The sequence below is a fragment of the Pangasianodon hypophthalmus genome, chromosome 13 (genome assembly GCF_027358585.1).
Source record: "Pangasianodon hypophthalmus isolate fPanHyp1 chromosome 13, fPanHyp1.pri, whole genome shotgun sequence".
In the NCBI taxonomy this organism is placed as follows: domain Eukaryota; kingdom Metazoa; phylum Chordata; class Actinopteri; order Siluriformes; family Pangasiidae; genus Pangasianodon; species Pangasianodon hypophthalmus.
Window position 1 is genome coordinate 16595982 of NC_069722.1, and position 20898 is coordinate 16616879.

Here is a 20898-nt window from a genome sequence, read left to right on the forward strand (position 1 = left end):
TAAAATAAGTTAAAATGAATTAAAATGAAGGCTTTAGGCTGTAAACAGACTTTGACCTAAATAAAAAAAATTTAAATAGGCCCTCAGCCCAAATTCATTCCCTCAACACCATTCTTTAAATATGCTGATTACAGTTCCAATTTAGTAATGCTATTAAAATTAAAATTCATAGGGATAAATTCACATATTTACAATATATTTTTTGTAAATCCATTTATTTCTGTAAAACTGCTTTGTGACGATGTCCATTGTTAAAATATATATATATATATATATATATATATATATATATATATATATATATATATTTTATATTTGTATATCTTTATTGTTATTTTGTATGTGGGATATCCTGGGCATGAATAGTCAATGTTTCATTTATTGTTTCTCCTGATATAAGTACTGCATATCAAACAGGTTTCGAGAAACAGATTGCCATTTCCAGACCTGTTTTAAACAAGTTACATATTTAACTTGATGACAGTATATTGATTAGGATACTGTGTCTTATACTTGACATTCATTATGGTGTACCAGATGCACACCATACAGAGTACCATAGTACTCTTTACTTTTAATATCAGTGTACATGATGCATCTAGGTGCAGGTAAATGAACAGGGAGTCAGTTTCCATAGTTGATGACACACAAGTATACAAGTTGCTGAAGACATCATTAGTCTAAATCAATCAGTTTTCAAATATCCATTGTTTTAAAAGTTGGATCACTAGTATTTCTGTAATTAAATAATGTCTGAATATTCATGATTAAAAATTTATATAAAGTAATGATATTCATTGCTTTGTATTTTAAAAGGCAGTTGAAAGCATCAGATTTATCTGGTGTTCTATTGATACTTCTATTTGTGGCTTCTTTTCTCCTTTTACAATTAATGTATCTACAATGTTTTAAAACATAGATTTTATTCATTTTTGTGTCTATGAATATTATGAATAATGTCTTATTCATTTCTGTCTTGTATTATTCATGGGATTGTATCCATAATCATCATTACTTTATCGTGTGGATTTGCTTTGTATGATTCAAAGCACTTTGAGGTGCATGATAGTATATGTTTCATTATTACTATTTATTATTTATTACTATTATTGTTATTTCAGGGAACCTGTGTAATACCACTATCGAAATCTGTGCTAAGGGATGAGAGTCAGTGGGAGAGCCCCCAAACCTTCAACCTAGCCCACTTCCTTGATGAAATTGGAAATTTTCTTAAGAAAGATGCCTTTATGCCATTTTCTGCAGGTATCACAATAAAGAAAGATCTTTATTCATATAGTGGATGAACAAAAAATGATGTTTCCTTTCCCAATTTTCTATTGCTATTCTTACTCAGGGCACAGGGTGTGTCTGGGAGAAAGTCTGGCCAAGATGGAGCTCTTCCTATTTTTCACCTCCTTACTGTAGAACTTCTGTTTCAGTCCCCCACCAAGGGTGTCTGACCTCACACCAGCTGTGGGCTTCATATTGAACACCTCTCCTCACAAGCTGTGTGCTTTACCCAGGACCTGACTGCTGCAAGTAATGTACCTCTCAAACATATTGATTAAGACCATACTTATGCAATATACTTTCAAACATATTACAAATAATCTAAAACATGTCGTAGAAGTTGGGAGTTTAGCAGGGGCCTGCAGTTTTAGGGTGGTATTTGGTGGATGAGCTGCTGGTGTAACAATTGGCATTGCTCACATGAGCCCTGTTGTCCCCATATATTAAGGCGATCTCTTTCTCTCTATCTACCTTAGCAGTGTATATGCGGCTGTGAGCAAAACTGAACTAATGTGCTGGAAAGCTGCCAAGCATATTTGTGTTGACAAGTTTATATTTTTTGGCTAACATGCCACAGACACAAGCCTAAATAAAAAATTGACATGCAATCTTTCTCTTCTTCTTCTTCTTCGTTCTTTATTTATAAAGCACTTTCACACAACTACCGGTTGTGTGAAAAGTGCTGTACAATAGAGCTAAAAAACAAATAAGAAACCACAAAACAGCAATACAATTGACATGGCTAAATAAAAGCTATTGTTAAAAGATGTTTTTTAAGCAGGTATTTAAATACTGGCAAAGAAGGCGCAGCTCTAATAGAAGCTGGTAATTTGTTCCATAGGCTAGGACCGGCAACAGCGAAGGCTCGATCACCTCTGCAATGGAACCTCGATCTAGGGACAGAGAGGAGACCAAGATTACTGGATCTTAGGGACCTATTTGGTTTATGAGTAGAGATTGCCTCAGGGAGATATGGTGGGGCTTGATTATGCAGAGATTTAAAAACAAAAGTTAAAAATGTAAAAAAAATTCTAAATTTGACTGGTAACCAGTTTAGTGAAATAAGAATGAGCGAGATATGATCGAACCTCTGTCTGCCTGTAGCAACCTTGCAGCAGCATTTTGGACCATCTGTAAATGCATTATAGAGGACTGACTTATACCATAGTATAGTGAATTACAGTAATCTAAACAAGATAGAACAAACAAGTGAATAATCTGTTCAAACTGTTTTACAGAGAGTAAAGATTTGATTTTTGATAAACGCCATAAGTGGAAGAAACTTGATTTGACCACTGCACTAATTTGTTTCTCAAAACCCAGGTTGCAATCAAAAAAACACTAAGATTTTTAGCACAGGGTGTAAAGTAGAAAGATAGATGACCAAAATGAAGGGCACAGTCTTCATATAACTTTAAACCAAACAAAATGATTTCGGTTTTGTTCTCGTTTACCACTAAAAGTTTCTGCTTTAACCATATTTGTAATTCGTTTAGGCAATCCAACAGAGGTCCTAAGAATTCTTTACCTTTATGCTGCAAGGGAAAATACAGCCGAGTATCATCCGCGTATAGGTGGAAGGACACTCCATATTTCTAAGATAGCACCCATTGGTAGCATAAATATAGAAAATAAAACTGGGGCAAGAATTGAGCCCTGTGGCACCCCACAAGCAAGTGGGCGAACTATGTTGGCCAATGGAGACACTAAAACTTCTGTTTGTTAAAAAAGACTGAAACCATTTCAACACCTTGCCTGTAACCCAACACAGCTCTCCAGCCTGGAAATCAAGATATTATGGTCAACCATATCAAATGCAGAGCTTAAGTCTAAAAGCACCAAAGCCACAGCATTCCCTTTATCTGTTTCTAGTAAAATATCATTTACAACTTTTAAAAGTGCAGGAATTTTTCTAAATATTATTTGACATCAAATGAGACTGCAGCTGAGTCAATGCAATTTTCTCAAGAATCTTAGAAAGAAGTGGCAAGTTTGATATAGGCCTAAAATTATTAAAATTCGAAGAATCAAGATTGGGCCTCTTTAATAAAGGAGTTACTGTAGCTGTTTTTAGGCAGTCAGGAACAACCCCAGTAGTTAGACTAGTATTAAATATAGTTAAAAGATCATGTCCAACAGTATTGAAAATCTGTTTTAGAAATCTAGATGGAATGATATCTTGAGAAGATGAAGTTGATCTTAGAAGTTCAACAATGCCTTTAGAGGATTTAAAAGAAACAGGTTGAAAATCGCTCCACAGCATCGGACCACTTGATCTCTCAGGTTGAACAGAGTTCCCCAAGGGCAGGTTAGATCTTAATTGAGAGGTTTTCTCGTTAAAGAATGTACAGAATTGTTCACATAATGATACGGAAGCATCAGGAAAAATATTGACAGGGGGACTGAGCACAGAATCAATAACAGAGAAGAAGGTCTTAAGTCTGTGTAAATTGTCCCCAATAAACTCAGATAGATATTTGCACTTGTTATTATGTTTATTGTGGTTCTCAGAGTCCGCGAGGTAGAGACCACTGGAACCAGAGTGTAGTCAGTAGATACAGCTGTTCAGACAGTGGGTCCACCTCTCCCCCACCAATAGTGGTCATGGACACTCCCCACATAACTGTCAGCCATATGACAAGTGAAAAAACTTAAGATTACCCAAATAACAACAACTCAAAGTGATATGTACATTCTTATTAATTAACATGTAAAACTTGTTGCTAAACTGAAGTCATATAATTTTCGCAAGTATATTGATTTTACTGTTGTCAGAAAAAGATTTTGAGCCATGACTGAGCTACCTTTTGCTAGCTAGCTGACATTAGCTAATCTATCATGTTTATCACATGACATGGCTTTGTCAAAATTGCCAACACTGTACGTCTATGGTACAAAGTTTGAAAGATTTGAAATGAAGTTTGGGCTATATTCTCAGTAGAGCTTCAGAAGTGTGTTGGAAAGTGTATGTCTGTGTGGGTGTGTGTGTGTGTGTTCCTGAGACTAGACTGTCATTTCTGCCCAAAACTGTCACCTCATCACCACACCCTTTTAATGATCATGAAATAACTACTGTAAAACACATTTATTGTAAGGAAAAATATTGTGATATCTCTATATCAAGGTCAATTTCAATATATTGTGATATCTCTATATCAAGAACTTTTCAAAACGACAGAATATTATTCCTGAAAATAATTTGTGAAGAACTTATGGAAGGATTATGAAGGATCTATTCACTAACACAGGAATGGGTGGGAATAGAAATTGTAATATAAAGCCAGCCACAAGAGGGCCTCAGAGACATTTTGTTTTCACTTTAAACCCGTGTTATGACATCCACCAATAGTCTTTGGGTGGCTGGAACTTAGTAATGCCTGGGAATGAGAAGTCACTGTGAGGACATTAAGTCATGGGAATGAGATAATTAAGTTGTGGCCAAATCATAATAAGGCGTGATCTAAGGTGTGATGTGCCCCAAACTGGAGTGAGCATATTTTCAGTGTTTGGAGAAAAAGCTGCCACTCATTTGTTGTCAGCACTAGAAATGTTTACATGCACACTTTCTTATTAATTACTGTCCATAACATCTTTTTCCTATAATACAATGGTAAATTTGTATAAGCCTAATTAAAACAATTTCAATTTTAAAACATTCAGTTGTTCAGTTAAAACAATTTCATGTAAATATAACACCAAATTGAACAACTCAGTTCTATAATTTACAAAAATTAGAAAAAATAGACAATATACTATCTACTCTATTGTGCTATAATATGAATTTATAGAGAAATCTTATTGAAACTTTTCAGAATTATCTGAACTGGATTAATATTAAAGAAACTCTTACTCTTCTTTTGGGGTTTGTCACCTTACCCAGTTTTATATTCCATACAACACATTGCTCAACTGATTCAGGATTATTTAATGCATTTGCACAGTACACCCTATCACAGCATATTAATAAATATTATAAAGATGAGAATGGGTTCCCTTTTGAGTCTGGTTCCTCTCAGTGTTTCTTCCTTATATCGTCTCAGTGGATTTTTTTCCTTGCCACTGTCAACTCTGGCTCAGTCATTAGGGATAAATTTAAAATTTATATCTGGAATTTATATATTTCCTTCAAGCTGCTTTGTGACAATGTCCATTGTTAAATGTGCTATTGTCCTGGGCACCAGGTACAATTCCTCCCCAGACCACCAGAGTGCACCTTCACTCACTTTTTGAATCTCTTCTTTTGTTGTCTGCTCCATTTCCTTCCTTAACTGTGCACACCTGTTTTGTATTTCCCTATTAGTCACCCTATTTAAGTTTCACATTTTCCCTCTTTGGTTGTTTGTCTGTGTTTTGGTTACTGGTTGCATTTGAATAGCTTTTCTTTTCAAGTTCAAATTTTCTTTGCCTTGCTGTGAATAGCATTACCCTAGCCCTTTGTTGTTCTAGTTTTTTTTTTTAGTTCTTTCCCAGTCCTTGCTTGTTTCTTAGTTGCTTTTTTTTGTTTGTTAAAGAGATTCTACATTTGCATCCACCTTCCTGGACTCACCTTGGGCCTCACATTACAGCTATACAAATAAAATTGAATTGAATAAACCTATCAATTTACCTGCTCTTGCAGATAAAAATGTGTCCAGTCAAGCAATAAATGGCCTCTGGAGCTAGTCAAGAGGAACCTTCTTCTATTAAATGCCATTCAATGCATGATATGGCAACCTCCAAGGTGTCAGTAGGAGCAGTGTCACTTGCGGATGTTTGTGAAGCTGCAACAAATAGGTCGTCTAAAGTCATCAGATTTCAAAGATTGAATGTGGAGTAGCTCCAGAAGAATTGTGCCTGCATACAAGGTTGGCCTGTTTGTGTTAGAAAAAAATGTCAGTAAAAAAATTTTAGCTTTACTTTTTTCAGAAATATATTTTTAACAGTTCAACATTCACATTTTACTTGGTAAAAGTCCCTTTAGCATGAAGGTAAATTCACTTTCACTTTAAATTCACAGAGTCACATTAAGTATACTAATGTGTAGGGTCAGGCAAACCCCAACAACAAACTCCAGTCCCCAGCATGCAATGTGGCCTACAAACATGGCCACTCCAGACTCCACTTCCCAGAACACTAACACACTGCCTCATTCTCAATCACTGGACCTCTGATTATGCACACCTGTACACAATCACAAGCACCCTTTATAAGAGATTTTCATTCACTTACAGTTTGTGAAGTATACACTTAGTTTACCTTTGTTCTCTGACATTACCAAGCCTGTTATCTCTGCTGTTGATTTCCTTGTCTGACCTTTGCTCTTATTGCTTGTTTTCTGTGTTTTGCCTTATCTAGTTATTCCTGTTTGCTGGTAGCCTGACCTAAGCCTGTTTTTGACATTGCCTTTGCCTAGTGTTTTGGACTGTTTGCATAGACTCTAATAAAGCTGTCCAGCCGTGAACAGGAGCAATGGCCCCAGCTCGCAGCAGGTGATTCCAGTTCCAGTCTCTCTCTCACCAGGATTATTCTCTGTTTTGAAAGTGCTGATCGACCCGGGGGCAGTGAGGAACTTCATCAATAAAGACACCTTGACCCGTCTAAACATCCCCACTCATCCACTGCCATACCCACTGAAGATCCAGGCCATCGTTGGGGGACCCATCAGGGGAGGCACTACCACTGACAGTACCCAGCCCCTCCCCCCTTTAGGTCAGTGCGCTCAACCATGAACACATCATGCTGCTGGTCACCATCATTCACACAAACATTTGGTGGTCCTGGGCCTGCCGTGGATGGAGCTACACAATCCCGAAATATCCTGGTCAGATAAACAACTCACCCACTGGTTTCACTTGTAGGAGATTGTAAGCGAACAGGCAAGAAAGAAAAACAAGAACATCATAAAACAATGAAGCCCCACTCACAGACTTTGTGGAGTGAATTACCGCCTATTATTGCCTAACTTCAGCTATCCTGTGAACAACAAAGCAAACATTAGAACATCACTGACCAGAATATGAACCATCTCAGCCAAGAGGAACCCTGTCAAACCTTTTGATTTAGGCCATTGGCCAACACTGGAAGGCTGGTCAACAGGATGACACCCAAGGACCCTAAGCCATAAATCTGATAACCAAAAGGGGGGGTGACTCACCCAGGGAGGCCTCAAGAATGAATCGATGCAGGCTAGCTTTCTGGAATGAGACCTTTGTTCTTTCCCCCAGGAATACAATTATCACCATGATCTCACCACCAGTCGCACATTCTATAGAACCCAGCTTTAACAGACTGCATAAGATTACTTTACGTCTCCTGGAAGAACAAGGACCTTTAAAATTTAATATACTATAGTTTGAAAACTTGTTGCCTTTTTAATGTCATGCCTTATATGTATCATGTCTGTAGCCACTAGGTCATTATGATGCTCTTGATCATTTAACAGATTTTATAGTGTTAATGAGTGTATCAATAACTGCATGTATGTGATGTTTGGTATATGTGTGAACGTTGTGTAATCTCCTAAGAGTTGGGATAAAGTAAATTGGAGTACAATGTGTTACATCCATGTTACAGAATTCATAACCAAACTAACTTTTTTCTAACTTTACCTTGTGAAAACTTAGAAAAAGCACATAACTCAGAGACCAGTGAGTTAGTGTCAGAGGAGGAGAATGCAGTTTACACCCTGCCCCAAGATTCTGCTGACTGGAGCAAGCACTTTGGGGTCAGCCCAGCTGGAAAGGGTTAAAAACCCCTGACACAAAGGAAACTCTCTCATCTACCAACATCTCCACAAGAAGTTGGGATATACTAATATATACTAATTTCAACTTATTGCTGGACAAATAGTTGTTCAGCTATTAAAATATTAAGTTTGCAAAATCTCATACATATTTTGCTGGAGAATGTGGGCAGCTTAACCTAAACAGCTAATTTCTTACACAATACTGCCTGAATCACGGTTTCCAAACACCTGAGCTCACCATAGCATCCACCACCATAGAAAGCCCTGAGAACCACACCTTGTTTACAGTTCCCCCCGGGAAACCAAGGGAGGAACTGTAGGGAACAGCAATAAGTTGAAATTAGTAAGACCAGCAGGCTACCCCTACATCATCCTTACGATTGCACCACAGAGCTGCTACCTGGAACCACTTCCCCTCACAGCCAAGTTTACCCCCTGTCCAAGGCCAAGCAGCAGACAATCACATCCCCCACATCAGCTGGGTCTTTCGTGTGAAACCACAGTTGAAACCACATGAAAGAATGTGCTTTCTGAAAACACATCTGGTGTTCTGTTAGTCTATTCCCCCTCATTCAAGACTTATGTCCGCCAGGTTCTCCAGTGCCTCCTGCAACACCAGCTGTACGTGAAGGGGGAGAAAAGTGTGAATTCCACCAACGCATCATTTCGTTCCTGGGCTATGTGATCAGCCCCGATGATTAAGCAAAATTAAAAATTAAACTAAAAGTATATTCCACAGTAAGTTATATATTACAATTTTATTTTATTTATTTGTGTTATCAACTATCCAAATTTATCTGCAAATGCTTGATCAAAAAATTAGAATAATATATTTTTTAGCATATTTAACTACATAAATTGTAAGTATATTTACAAGTTTCATAACATTTTGAATATAATTAAGGGTGTTTTAGTAAATTAGGTCTTAAGAGTACATGTGTGATGCACGGCTAACTGCACACAGCTTGTGGGGAGATGGGTTCAATGTAAGGCCCACAGCTGGAGTGAGGTCCAGCTGATCCTCCGACACCCCTGGTGGAGGAGTGAAACAGAAGTGCTGCATTAAGGAGGTAAAGAAGAGGAAGAGCTCCATCCTGGCCAGACTCTCTCCCAGACACACCCTGCGCCCTGAACACAGAGAAGAAGCTTTGAAACCAACTGAATTATAGAGTAACACATTCACCAGAAAAAAAGCATTTCAAACTACCTGCAGAAAAAGGCATGAAGGCATCTTTCTTAATAAATCTGCCTTGCTCATCAAGGAAATGTGCTGGATTAAAGGTATGTGGGGTCTCCCATTGACTCTCATCCCTCAACACAGATGTCAGGAGAGGAAACACACAGGTACCCTGCAGAGAACAAAAGCTTTACATGTCTATCTATATATAATTATAGAAAGGTGACTAATGTTATAGATCTGAAGTTTTAGCCCTAATTAAATTTTGCTAAAAGATAACACTATGGCCTACATTAACAATATTATTAACAATAATTTATACTTAAAACCACAGATTAACCTTCTTGATGAAGAAGCCTTGGAATTTAACATCACAACTAGTGGTGTGGGGGAGACTCATGGGTACTATGTTAGCTAGTCTCTGAGTTTCATGGATCACTGCATCTGTGTAAGGCAAATTCTTTCTGTCCTCCACCAGTGGCTGACGACCTCCAATGACTCTGTCAATCTCTTCCTGGACGTGGTCTAAAACCAAGAAAATCCATAGACTTAACTTTACAGGAAAACAGAGTCATTTAAAACTGTCACTACATATAAACAGAAACAAAAGTTGTGCACCAAAATCATGTCAAGCATTCTGCTGTGGGACAATGTTTGCAAGTTTAAACATTTGCTACTGCACGTGAACTCTTACCCTGAACCTGAGGATACTTGGCCATTAACAGAAGGCACCACCGCAGTGTTGTGCTAGTCGTGTCAGTACCAGCAGCAAACAGGTTGGAAACTGTTATAATGAGATTCTGTTCATGAAACAAAGTGTCTTTATCTCCAACTGTCTGTCCAACAAAAACAACATATGTAACCATTAGCCAGTGTGGCAGTCATTAAATTTTATCTTATTAGAGCACACTCTTTACTGATCAACACAATGTTCTATGCAGCAATGCCACCTGGATCTAAAATACAGTAGGTTTCATTTAGTCTGTTTTGTCACACATACTTATACCACTGCACTACTACTACTACTAGAGCAAAGACGAGAGTGATATTCTTTCCTTTTTTTAAAATATTTAATTTATATTCTTGGGGTGCATGCATACAGTGCCAAACACTACTGTTTTTAAGCAAAAATATGCTTTTGGAAATCAGAAACACAACACTTAAAAATTCTTCCTTGTGTTGAGGTCTGGAGAAGCCAACAATATGGTTATCACTTTCTGCCCATAAAATTTTTTACATATTCAAAAATACCTCTAAATTCTTTTTGCGTATAAGAAAAGAGTCAATCAAGCCTCTGGTTTCCTCAGGACTTAGTGTCTCCTCCAAATCTTCCACAAGCTCCTTTATTTGCTTTAGGTTTTGCTCACGGTTTTTCATCATGAGCTTATAGTCCTTTAGCCAGCATCCAAGCCAGGGAAACATATTATATATCTACAAGTAGATACAAATACATACCTTCATATTCAGAACTACTTTATGCCTCCAACATTAACCATATTATATAGGATCACAGTACACATATATGCTTCTGGCATATTTTTAAAAAAAAATCTGTGCTATGACTTGACTTTTATAATGTTGATTGTTAAGATGAGCACAGTACCTGAATAGAAGGTGAGCCACTAATCTTGATGTTCTCGTTGGTCCGGTTAACCATTTCTTTGAACTGAGGGTCACTGTATTGAAACCTGCATCCATACACAATGGCTGAGATGACATTGGAGGTGGCATAATTTAATGGCTGTGAAGTATCAAATGGTTTCCCTGTAAAGTAGTAAGCAACAATTAATAGTCCAAACATTCCCTTTGTAGAAATGCTATTTAAACTTATATTATGTACACATTCTCTATAAAAATGTTAAGGGAAAATGTAAGTAAAGTTTCTAAACTAAACTTAAATTTACTAATAGTTACTACCGCGATACAATTGTCTTTAACAAAAAAAAAAAAAAAAAGTGTCCCTTTTTCATCAAAGTTGCATAAAAAACAGAATTGAGTGTAAAGCGTGACATACAAACAGAAAGGGGAGAATATAAAATTTCAGGGATGATGAGTTAGAAGTGCTTTATATCTGAGGCTGCTAAAAATGTTCTTTTGGTATCTTTGAAAATGACATAAAGGTGCATACAAAATGAAAACCTGAAATGAAATAAAAACGTTTTGTCTTTGTTTTGTTTTTTTTAAACAAAGGAAAGTGTGGTCCAATAGTTTTGTTTTTAGCAATTCTTTGTTTTTCCTGAAGTTAATGGTATCATATAGGAGTATATAAACAATTATGAGAGTGTTTAAGGCCAAAATCCATTACAAATTTGCAATGGTTTCCAACCTTGCCAGTGGGTAGTTACGTAAACTGTACTTATACTTATATTGTACTTACATGTTAGAATTTGAATAGGTCAGATTTAACAGAAGTCTGTTTACTTAAAGCTTTTGATATAAATATATGGTCAGGTCCATAAATATTTGGGCAATGACAAATTTGTTGTTATTTGAGCTGTCTACTACAGTATATTGGAGGTGAAATTACATGTTAATTTAATTAATTAAAGAAGTTTTTTCTTCTGTCATCCACCACAGTTTCCATGGTCTTCTGGGCCTTTTGGTGTTCCTGAGCTCACCAGTGGGTTCTTTCTTTTTAAGAATGTATCAAGTAGCTGATTTGGCCACGCTTAAGATTTTTGCTATCTCTTTGATAGGTTTGTTTTGATTTTCATCCTAATGATGGTTTGCTTCACTGACAGTGACAGCTCTTTAGACATCATATTGAGAGTTAACAGCAACAGATTCTAAATGCAAATGCCACAATCAACTCTAGACCTTTTATCTGCTTACTTGTAAGTGAAATAATTGACCATGGAACAGATGCGCAGCCAACTGTCCAATTACTTTTGGTCCACTAAAAAGTGCTGTAATTCCTTGATTGTTCACCCAATTTGAATGTAAAAATTAAATCTGTAAGTTCATTGTTTAATTTCAACTCCAATATACTGTGGTAGACAGCTAAAACTACAATGTCTTTGTCAATGTCCAAATATTTCCATTCTGAACAAATAAACAAAACTTTATTTTATACAAATAAAACACTGCATCCAGATCAGCTTTTCATGAAGTCATTTGTTACAAATGCACCTATTACTGAATTGTAGGACTAATGAGCTGACAATGATCCACGTCTTGTTATTACTGGTAAGGATACTCACATTGATTTTGCTGCAAATCATGGATTTATTTACACACGCACAGGTTTGAATTTCATTTTACAGATAATCCAAAGATAAAACCTGATGAATAAGAAAAACAGCAACTTTGATGAATAATGGCTATAATGCTGATAAAACTAAAACACACTGTCTTTGATTATACGGTCTAAAATAGTTACATATTAATTCTGTATTTGCTGTTGTTAATTCAATACAATTTTAATATACATGAAATCTTTCTTTTGACCTTTATGCAGCAATAGGAGCATTCCTCGACAGTGAATAATGAAATTCTAGGCTTAATTACTTAAAGAAAATAGTAATAAAAAAGTGAAATAGTGACTACATTTTGACTGTATATTAATGTCATTTTATTGTAATAAGATTTTACCCCGAAATTCTTCAAACACTTCCCTCAAATAGTTTGTTTCTTCAATGATTTTCTCCTCACTCCTTTTTTTGCCCATCCCAAAGTCTCGAAGGTTGCTGAGGGAAAATCGCCTCATTTCTTTCCAGTTTTCACCATTGCTAAACAGAATTCCTGAAGTTGAAAGAGAAGTTAATAAACAGAAAACCTGAAAGCTCTTCTAATGGTAAATATCCTGATAAATCAGAAATGAGAACCAGAATGAGTGTTCATATACTCGATACTGGAATGATAATCAGCATTCGCCCACCTCCTCTGCAATTAAATGGGAAACTTTGAAGGCCACCTCAAGAGGCCATCTTACTGTCTATGCATCATTACAGGTAAAAATACAGGCACAAAAAGGCTGAGGTTATTCATTTAGAACAACAAAGTAATCATAACCAACTCAAACTAATTGGAACTTATTAACAAATACAAAATAAATACTGCATTTAAAACACATAAATCATACAAAAAATATATTCCTTAGAAAACAAAAATATGAATTTGGAATATCTCTTAGAATATCAGTAGAAATCAATGCAAAATGAAAGATAAATTAAGGCAATAAAACTGTTATTTGGTGCCATTACATATGACCTTCTTTTGTTTTATAAAAATCTTTATGAATATGTTATTAATCACTTTACACCTCTAAATGTTCTGGTTCGGATGATGACATATCGTCTTATTTGGCAGAGGTCTCCCTACCGACTATTTCAGAGGTGGATCACAATATTTTGAATGCCTCTTTTACCCATGATGAGGTGTGGGAGGCTATTAAATCAATGTCTTCTGGTTAATCACCAGGCCACGATGGATACTGAACTTTAAAAAGCATTCTGGCCTGAACTAAGTCCCATATTGATGCCTGTTATCAATGATGTGTCAAAATAAAACATAATTCATGAGACATGAAAAATGGCTTCTGTCAACTTGGTTTTAAGAAAGGAATAAAATCCACTGGATTGTTCTTCATACTGGTGATCGGTTTACTCACTGTAGATTTTAAGATTATTGTGAAAACACTGACCTATAAATATTTGGGCATTGACAAAGTTACTGTTATTTTAGCTATCTACCAAAGTATATTGGAGGTGAAATTATGTTTAAATGTATTTAATTTAAGGATATTTATTTAATGAATTAATTTAAAGGTATCGGGTAAACAGTGTAGAGCACTTTTATGAGTAATTCAACAAACTAACACATTATATATCCATAGATTTCACATTGTTATTGTAACCCTGTAAACCTAAGGTTAGGGTTATTTACCCTACCTTTACTGCAATACTTTTACTTTACTTACTTTTACATTACTAAATTAGATATAGTATTATTTTAATTATCTATTTACTCTATTTTTACTACTGCTTATTATTAATTTATTTTTAATATTTTGTACTGTTTACTTTTGTACTGTTATTTTCGTCCTTCACTACTATAATTTATTTCATTATTATTTGCCTATTTTATTATTGACTATATTTTCTTTCTTTATTTCTATTTTTACTTCACACTTTAGGCACATTGAGCTGCATTTTAAAATATCTAAATGGTGCTGTCTAAATAGTTATTTGTAATAATAAAAACCTCTAGGACTACTGCTACATTATAGCTACATAGGCGTCCACATCACAAGTTTGTTTTCACAAAGATGATCAATGAATCAGTGTTTCAGAGATAAGTGGTGCTTTACACAATACGGAGGAGTAACTGACAGAACCCACACTGCATTTGTTGCTTCATTAGACAGCAATTTATTACAATCATTTATAAGAGAGTTTATTCAGTCCTATTGCAAGGTGCATGGTACTAGAGATGTTTACAGTGTTTTGAGTGGTGCATGTGCCTATAATGTTGCACAAATTAAGTCTATGTGAGTATGCATACAATTTGCACACTGCTACCCTGCTATAAACACTTGTCAGAACCACCTTGTAGCTCCATATATGGACTCAAAGACACACCCCTAAAACATTTCTAAGTAGACATAGTATAGTGATTGTATTCAAAGTTTTTCTTTCTGAAATATCTTGTTATATGTTAAAAATGTATATGTCTAATTTATTTTAGTTAGCTGGCTAAAATTAGCAGTGAAGATTATGAACATTTATGAACAAATTCTCAGAAATTCTGTCAGGTTACCTCATGTTAGCCATCTAATGTTAACAGTAAATATTTTGAACATTTATGAGTAGGTTATGACCTAAAGATCTTTTAGGTCAAAGAAATCTCATCATGTAGGCTAGCTAATTTAAGCAGTTATCTGAAGTATGCTAAAGCATAGAATAGCAAGAATAGAATGTTAGCAGTAAAATTTGTAAGGTTAGTGAATGCTAGCTAGCTGGCTAATGTAATCATTATAATCTGTAAAAATTATTAAAATCATCTCGATTAGCAAACATTAGTGAACTAGTTATCTATGAAATTAACTGTGAAAATTTAATAGTATACGTATGTAAATAACTACTTGAAAACGCCTATACAATCATGGGAAAAAGAAAGTACGCTCTCCTTTAATTCTGTTTTTATTTATCAGAGTCTAAATAACAATTGTGTGGTCCTCACCAACTTCTTTAAATAAACAAATAAATAACCTCAGGTGACAAAAAAAAGCAGATTTCAATATGTAGTCATTTTCTAGATAGAAACCTGGTGGGGGAAAAAATCACAATCATTAAAAGAGTAATTAGTAGTCAGGTGTTACTAATGAAATGCACAGGAGTAGTTGATCATCAAGAATTGTGACTACCTCTATAAAAACAGAACTTTTTGCAGTTTGGTGTTCTGAAGCAGTCAGGTATGTGTGTACATCATGCCAAGAAAGGACATTAGCCATGATCTCAGAGAAGCAGCTGTTGCTGCTTATCAATTTGAGAAAGGTTATAAGGCCATATCCAAACAATTTGTAATTCACCATTCTACAGTGAGAAGGACTATTTACAAATGGAGAACCTTCAAGACAGTTGCCAATCTTCCCAAGAGTGAGGATCCCAGCAAATTCAGTCCATGGTCAGACCATTTAATGCTCAGAGATACAAACAAAAACCCAAGAGCTACATCATGTGACCTACAGGCCTCTGAAAACACATTAAATGTGTTTGCACTATTTAGACACATTAAATTAAAGCACTATCAGAAAAAGGCTAAACAAGTATGGCTTTCTTGGAAGGGTGGCTAGAAAAAAGCCTTGTCTCTCCAAAAAAGAATATGGCAGCATGACTTGCAAAATTGCATCTGAACAAACCACAAATGTTCTGGAACAATATCCTTTGGACTGAAGAGATCAAAAACCAAACACAAATATGAGGCACGTATTTGAGACAAATACGAGGCCATCTGTCCAGCAGCTTAAGCTGGGCTGAAATTATGTCATGCAGCAGGACAATGATTCCAAACACACTAGAAAATAAATCAAGGTGTTGGAAGGGCCAAGTCAAAATCCAGACCTTAACCCCATTGATGCTGTGGAGGGATCTTAAAAGAGCTGTGCATAAATGAATGCCCTCAAACAACAATGAACTGAAGAAATGCTGTAAAAAAGTCTCAAAAAGGCCAAGATTTCTCCAAAACAGTGAGAGACTGAAACTCCTACAGGAAATGTTTATTTCATGTTATTGTTGCTAAAGGTGGTTCTACATGTTACTGAATTATAGGTGTCCTTATATTTTACACCTGGTTTCTGAATGTTGGTTTACTTTTTTGAAAAAAAAAAAAAAAAAACAACAACTACATATTGAAATTGGTTGTGTGTTTTTGTTGTCACCTATGGTTATTTGTTTGTAGAAGTTGGGAAGGACCACATAATTGTAAATAACAACTCAGAGCTTTTTTTTATTTTATCCATGAAATGCCCATAAATTGTCTAATGTTTTCATCTTAATGTGAACAGTGTTGCTGTAAGGTTTTCACCATGCTTTCTGAATTTATGAAATTAGCATAAATGCATCTTATCAAATAGACTAGAATACTCAACCAATTTTAGTGAAAAAGCTGACACAAATAAATGAGTAAAACAAAGAAAATGAATGCATTTAATTAAACTAAAACATTTAAATAAAATTTATTTACAATATAAGTAAATTAAATTTAGATTGTTCAGTGAAGAATAGTGTTGACTCTCTTACCATATCCTTCGCTCATGTCAAAGAAAATGGGAGTAATATCTCTGTTTCCAAATTCCTCTGCATAATTTACAAGTGCTTGTTTGACAGTTTGATATCCTGCTAACACAACTACTTTCTTAAGCCCAAGATACACAGTGAATATTGATCCATATTTCTTTGACATCTGAAAAAAGGAAACAAAAAGTAAAAGTCAGTTTGAATGTTTTTTGGTTTTATATTTGTTGATTATCTTTAGCTAGGGCAGTTAGAGCTCATCTTCTTGCACATTCAGCTGCCCAGTACTGTTGCATGGGCCGCAGTTTAAAAAAAAAAAAAAAAAAAAAAAAAAAAACACTAAGCATCAACTGGTCTATAATAAACGTGTTCTCTACAATAACCTCCAGAGGTGGTGAGAACCATATGCATACCACATAAGTGAAAGGATGTGGAAACTTGTGACAAAGACTTGAATAAAAAAAAAAAAACAATAAATTTTAAATTTAAAAGCCATTGGATTCTTAATAATGAAAATTAAGGACACTTGAATTCATAATATTGAAATATATTACGTTGAAAAACCACACATCTGTATTTATTTACCCTTTATTACCCTTCTCGAAATTCTAATTAGCTGTGTGTGTTCAGAGATTCGCATTTTAAAATTCAGTTTTTAGAAAAATCAAGTATCTATATTCAAATATTTCTGGAGGCATTTTTCGCAAATTCAGATTCAACAATAATAATAATAATAATAATAATAATAATAATAATAGTAATAATAATAATAATGATGATGATGATGATAATAATGATAATAACAATACAAGTGCCTTTCAAGGTACCCAAAGACACTGTACAGTTAAAAGAAAAATACATACAGAAATCATACAGTTTTAGTACTAAGTGAAACATTTTAAAATTTAAAAATAAAACATTAAAACAGTACAACTACATACTACATACAATAAAACAGTCAACAATAAAACCAGAGATATAACAAAGAATATAAAAGGGAAAAAAAATCCAAACATGTATACATAACTATGACACAAAAACCTAGCAGACTAAACAATAAAAGGCAGAATAAGATTGAATGTACAAGTCACTGGGTGTGAGCAAATGCAAGGTGGAAAAGAGGACTTTTTAGTTGAGTTTTAAAATGTTTATGGGAGGTGCAGGCATGGAAATGGAGAAGGAGAGAATTTCACAATTTAGGGGCAGTGACACTAAAAGCTCTGTCTCCTATGGTGTGGAAGCGAGAGGACAGGACAACAAGCAGCTCAGTGTCAGAGGATGCAAGTGTGTGCAGGCATGTATAGGAGAAGGAGGCAAGATTAGTAGGTGGGGCCAAGACAATGCAGAGACATAAAGACCAGAAGAAGTATCTTGTACTGTATACAGAAAGGAACAGGGAGCCATTGTAACTTTTGGAATACGGGGTGTGATGTGTTCCCATGGTCTTCTGTGGGTGGTAAGCAGCTGAGTTCTGCACATACTGTAGCTTGTTAAGACAATGCATTGTAGTAGTTAAGCCTGGAGGTAACAAAAGCAGGGATGAGCGTCTCTTCTGAAGAGTGGGAAAGGGAGAGACAAATCCTGGCAATGTTCCTAAGGTGAAATAAAGCTGTCTTAGTAATGTTTTTAATATGTGATTGATATGGAAGTGTGGAGTCCAACATGACGCCAAGGCTTCGAAGCTGAGGTGGATGGAATAAAACCCGAGATAGATAATGAGTAGTCCTTCATTTTCTTTCATGTGGATGAGGATGCAATCAGTATGAGCTCGGATTAATTACTGTTAAGCCTCAGAAAATTAGAATTCATCCAAGTCTTTAGATCTATCAGACAATCTACTAATACAAGAAGAGACAGTGTGTGTGAGGGATTGGTTTGATATAAAACTGAGTTTCATCAGCATAGCAGTGAAACTGCAGACTGTGCCACCTGATGATATTGCCAAAGGGGAGCATATATACAGTCATGGGAAAATGAAAGTACACCCTCCTTCAGTTCTATGTTTTTATTTATTAGGGCCAAATATCAACTGTGTTGTTCTCACCAACTTCTTTAAACTATCACTTAAAGCAGGGTGGAGACGAATGCAAATGCAGTTGAAAGTTTAGTTTAAATCAAAAACATAACACAAACAAGAACTATTGAACTCGTGGCAGTGTACCAGGACTAGGAAACAAACATGAACAATAAACATGAAACTATAGCATAACACTATAAAGAAAGACAAATGCAAGACAAGCAGTGCAGTGCAAAACGTGGCTTATATACTAGTGCTAATTAAAACGTAAAACAGGTGAAACCAGACATGTGATCTGTTTCAGTGGCTGATGGGAATCGTAGTCTGTAGTCCTCTCAGGCCTATCCGTGACAGAACCCCCCCTTAACACGCAGCTCCCGAAACAAGTTTGGGAGGGGGTCCTGGACACCCAGACCAGTTGTCGTATAGCAGTAAAAAGTCCATATGAGCGCCATCCCTTACGGGGCCTGAATGAGGACGCGTGATGTCCTCTCTCTGGCACAGATGCGGGGTGGTCTCTTCTGTACCACTGAGGGATGGAGTGATGTCCCAGGACGAGCTTGAGCACGGAGCAACAGCCACCACGCAGCCAGCAGGGGGAACGAAGCTAAAGCCGAAGACCAAGGGAGGAATCGATGCTCTTCACGAAGCTAGAGGGGGAGCGACGCTCTCCATGAAGCCGGGGGGAACAATGTCCTCCACAAAGCAAGAAGGGGGAGCAACACACAGCGCGAAGCAGAGAAAAGGAGCAACGTCTTCAATGGAGCAGGATGGCATAGCAACATCCTCAGCTGAGCAGGATGGCAGAGCAGTGTCCATAGCCGAGCAACGGAACATAGCGACATCCTCAGTGAAGTAGGAAGGCAGAGTGAAGTCCAAAGTGACACCAGGCGTAGCGATATCCGCGGTGAAGCAGGGAGATGGAGTGACGAGGCCATCAGTGGCGAGGCCATGACCTGCAAATGACACCCTCTGCGGAGTCAGGCCGCTGAGTGACATTGTCTATGGAGACAGGCCATGGATTGACATCCTCATCAGAGCCAGGCAATGGGGTCATGTCATTAGCAGAGCCAAGAGGCAGGGCGACCAAGGTGGGGCAGGGAGGGTGGGAGATGGTTTCAGCCTGGTTGGAAGCCCCTTCCCGATATACTTCCTGAGGGAGTACATCATGTCAAGCCAACTCGGAGTGGTACAAATTTTTGTACCACTCTTCTTTACAACATTGCTTCAGTTCATTGATGTTTGAGGGCATTCATTTACACACAGCTCTCTTAAGATCCCACCACAGCATCTCAGTGTCGTTGAAGTCTGGACTTTGGCCATTCCAACACCTTGATTTTTTTATTCTTTAGCCATTCAGATGTCGATTTGCTAGTGTGCTTGAGGTTAATGAGGTAATTACTCTCTTAACCCTCTGGGGTCGACCAACGCGCCGGCGCGTTTTGTGGCATCCTCTTGTAAATGATTGTAAATGTAGGAAGGGTTTACTTATTTTTCCCAACTGGTTTCTGAATGTTGGTTTACTTTTTTGGGAAAAATGACTACATATTGAAATCTATTGTATTTTTTGTCACCTGAGGTTATTTGTTTGATTCTATAAGTTGGGGAGGACCAGACAATTGTTATTTAGGCTCTGATAAATAAAAACATAGAATTGGAGGCTGTACTTTCTTTTCCCTGTGACTAAACCTATGAATTACATCAAATTGTTGTCTGTCAAAGAGATATGATCTAAACCAGGAGAGGACAGTACTAGTAAGTATTTCTGTTCAGTTTGTTTTACACAAACATTAATACACAACTTTACTAAAACTTTTATATATGAGCCCCATTGTTCGGGACTGGGGTAAGGAACATAACGAATAGTGTAAGGTGTTGCCCTGGCCTCCAATTTCCCCACATCTCCGGTCGAGCATCTGTGGGATGTTTTGGTGGCACGCGGAGGACCAACAGCATG

General features: G+C 36.5%; 1 protein-coding gene across 2 annotated transcripts in view; it reads right to left on the reverse strand.

The window, feature by feature from the left end:
• Positions 1 to 329: 329 nt before the first annotated feature.
• LOC113528039 (cytochrome P450 2K1) overlaps positions 330 to 20898 on the reverse strand; it is a 30792-nt gene continuing 10223 nt past the window's right edge. The window contains exons 2-10 of one of the 2 annotated variants that reach the window (XR_008303243.1): positions 16931 to 17093; positions 12783 to 12932; positions 10795 to 10955; positions 10443 to 10622; positions 9886 to 10027; positions 9532 to 9716; positions 9222 to 9363; positions 2379 to 9142; positions 330 to 2183 (exon numbers count right to left, since the gene is read on the reverse strand). Coding sequence is in view for 1 of the 2 variants with exons in the window: in XM_026916292.3 (XP_026772093.3) it covers positions 8940 to 9142; positions 9222 to 9363; positions 9532 to 9716; positions 9886 to 10027; positions 10443 to 10622; positions 10795 to 10955; positions 12783 to 12932; positions 16931 to 17093 (1326 nt within the window). In the remaining variant the exon portion in view is untranslated. Of the gene's footprint in view, positions 9143 to 9221; positions 9364 to 9531; positions 9717 to 9885; positions 10028 to 10442; positions 10623 to 10794; positions 10956 to 12782; positions 12933 to 16930; positions 17094 to 20898 lie in introns of both variants that reach the window. The other variant, XM_026916292.3, reaches the window with a different exon arrangement.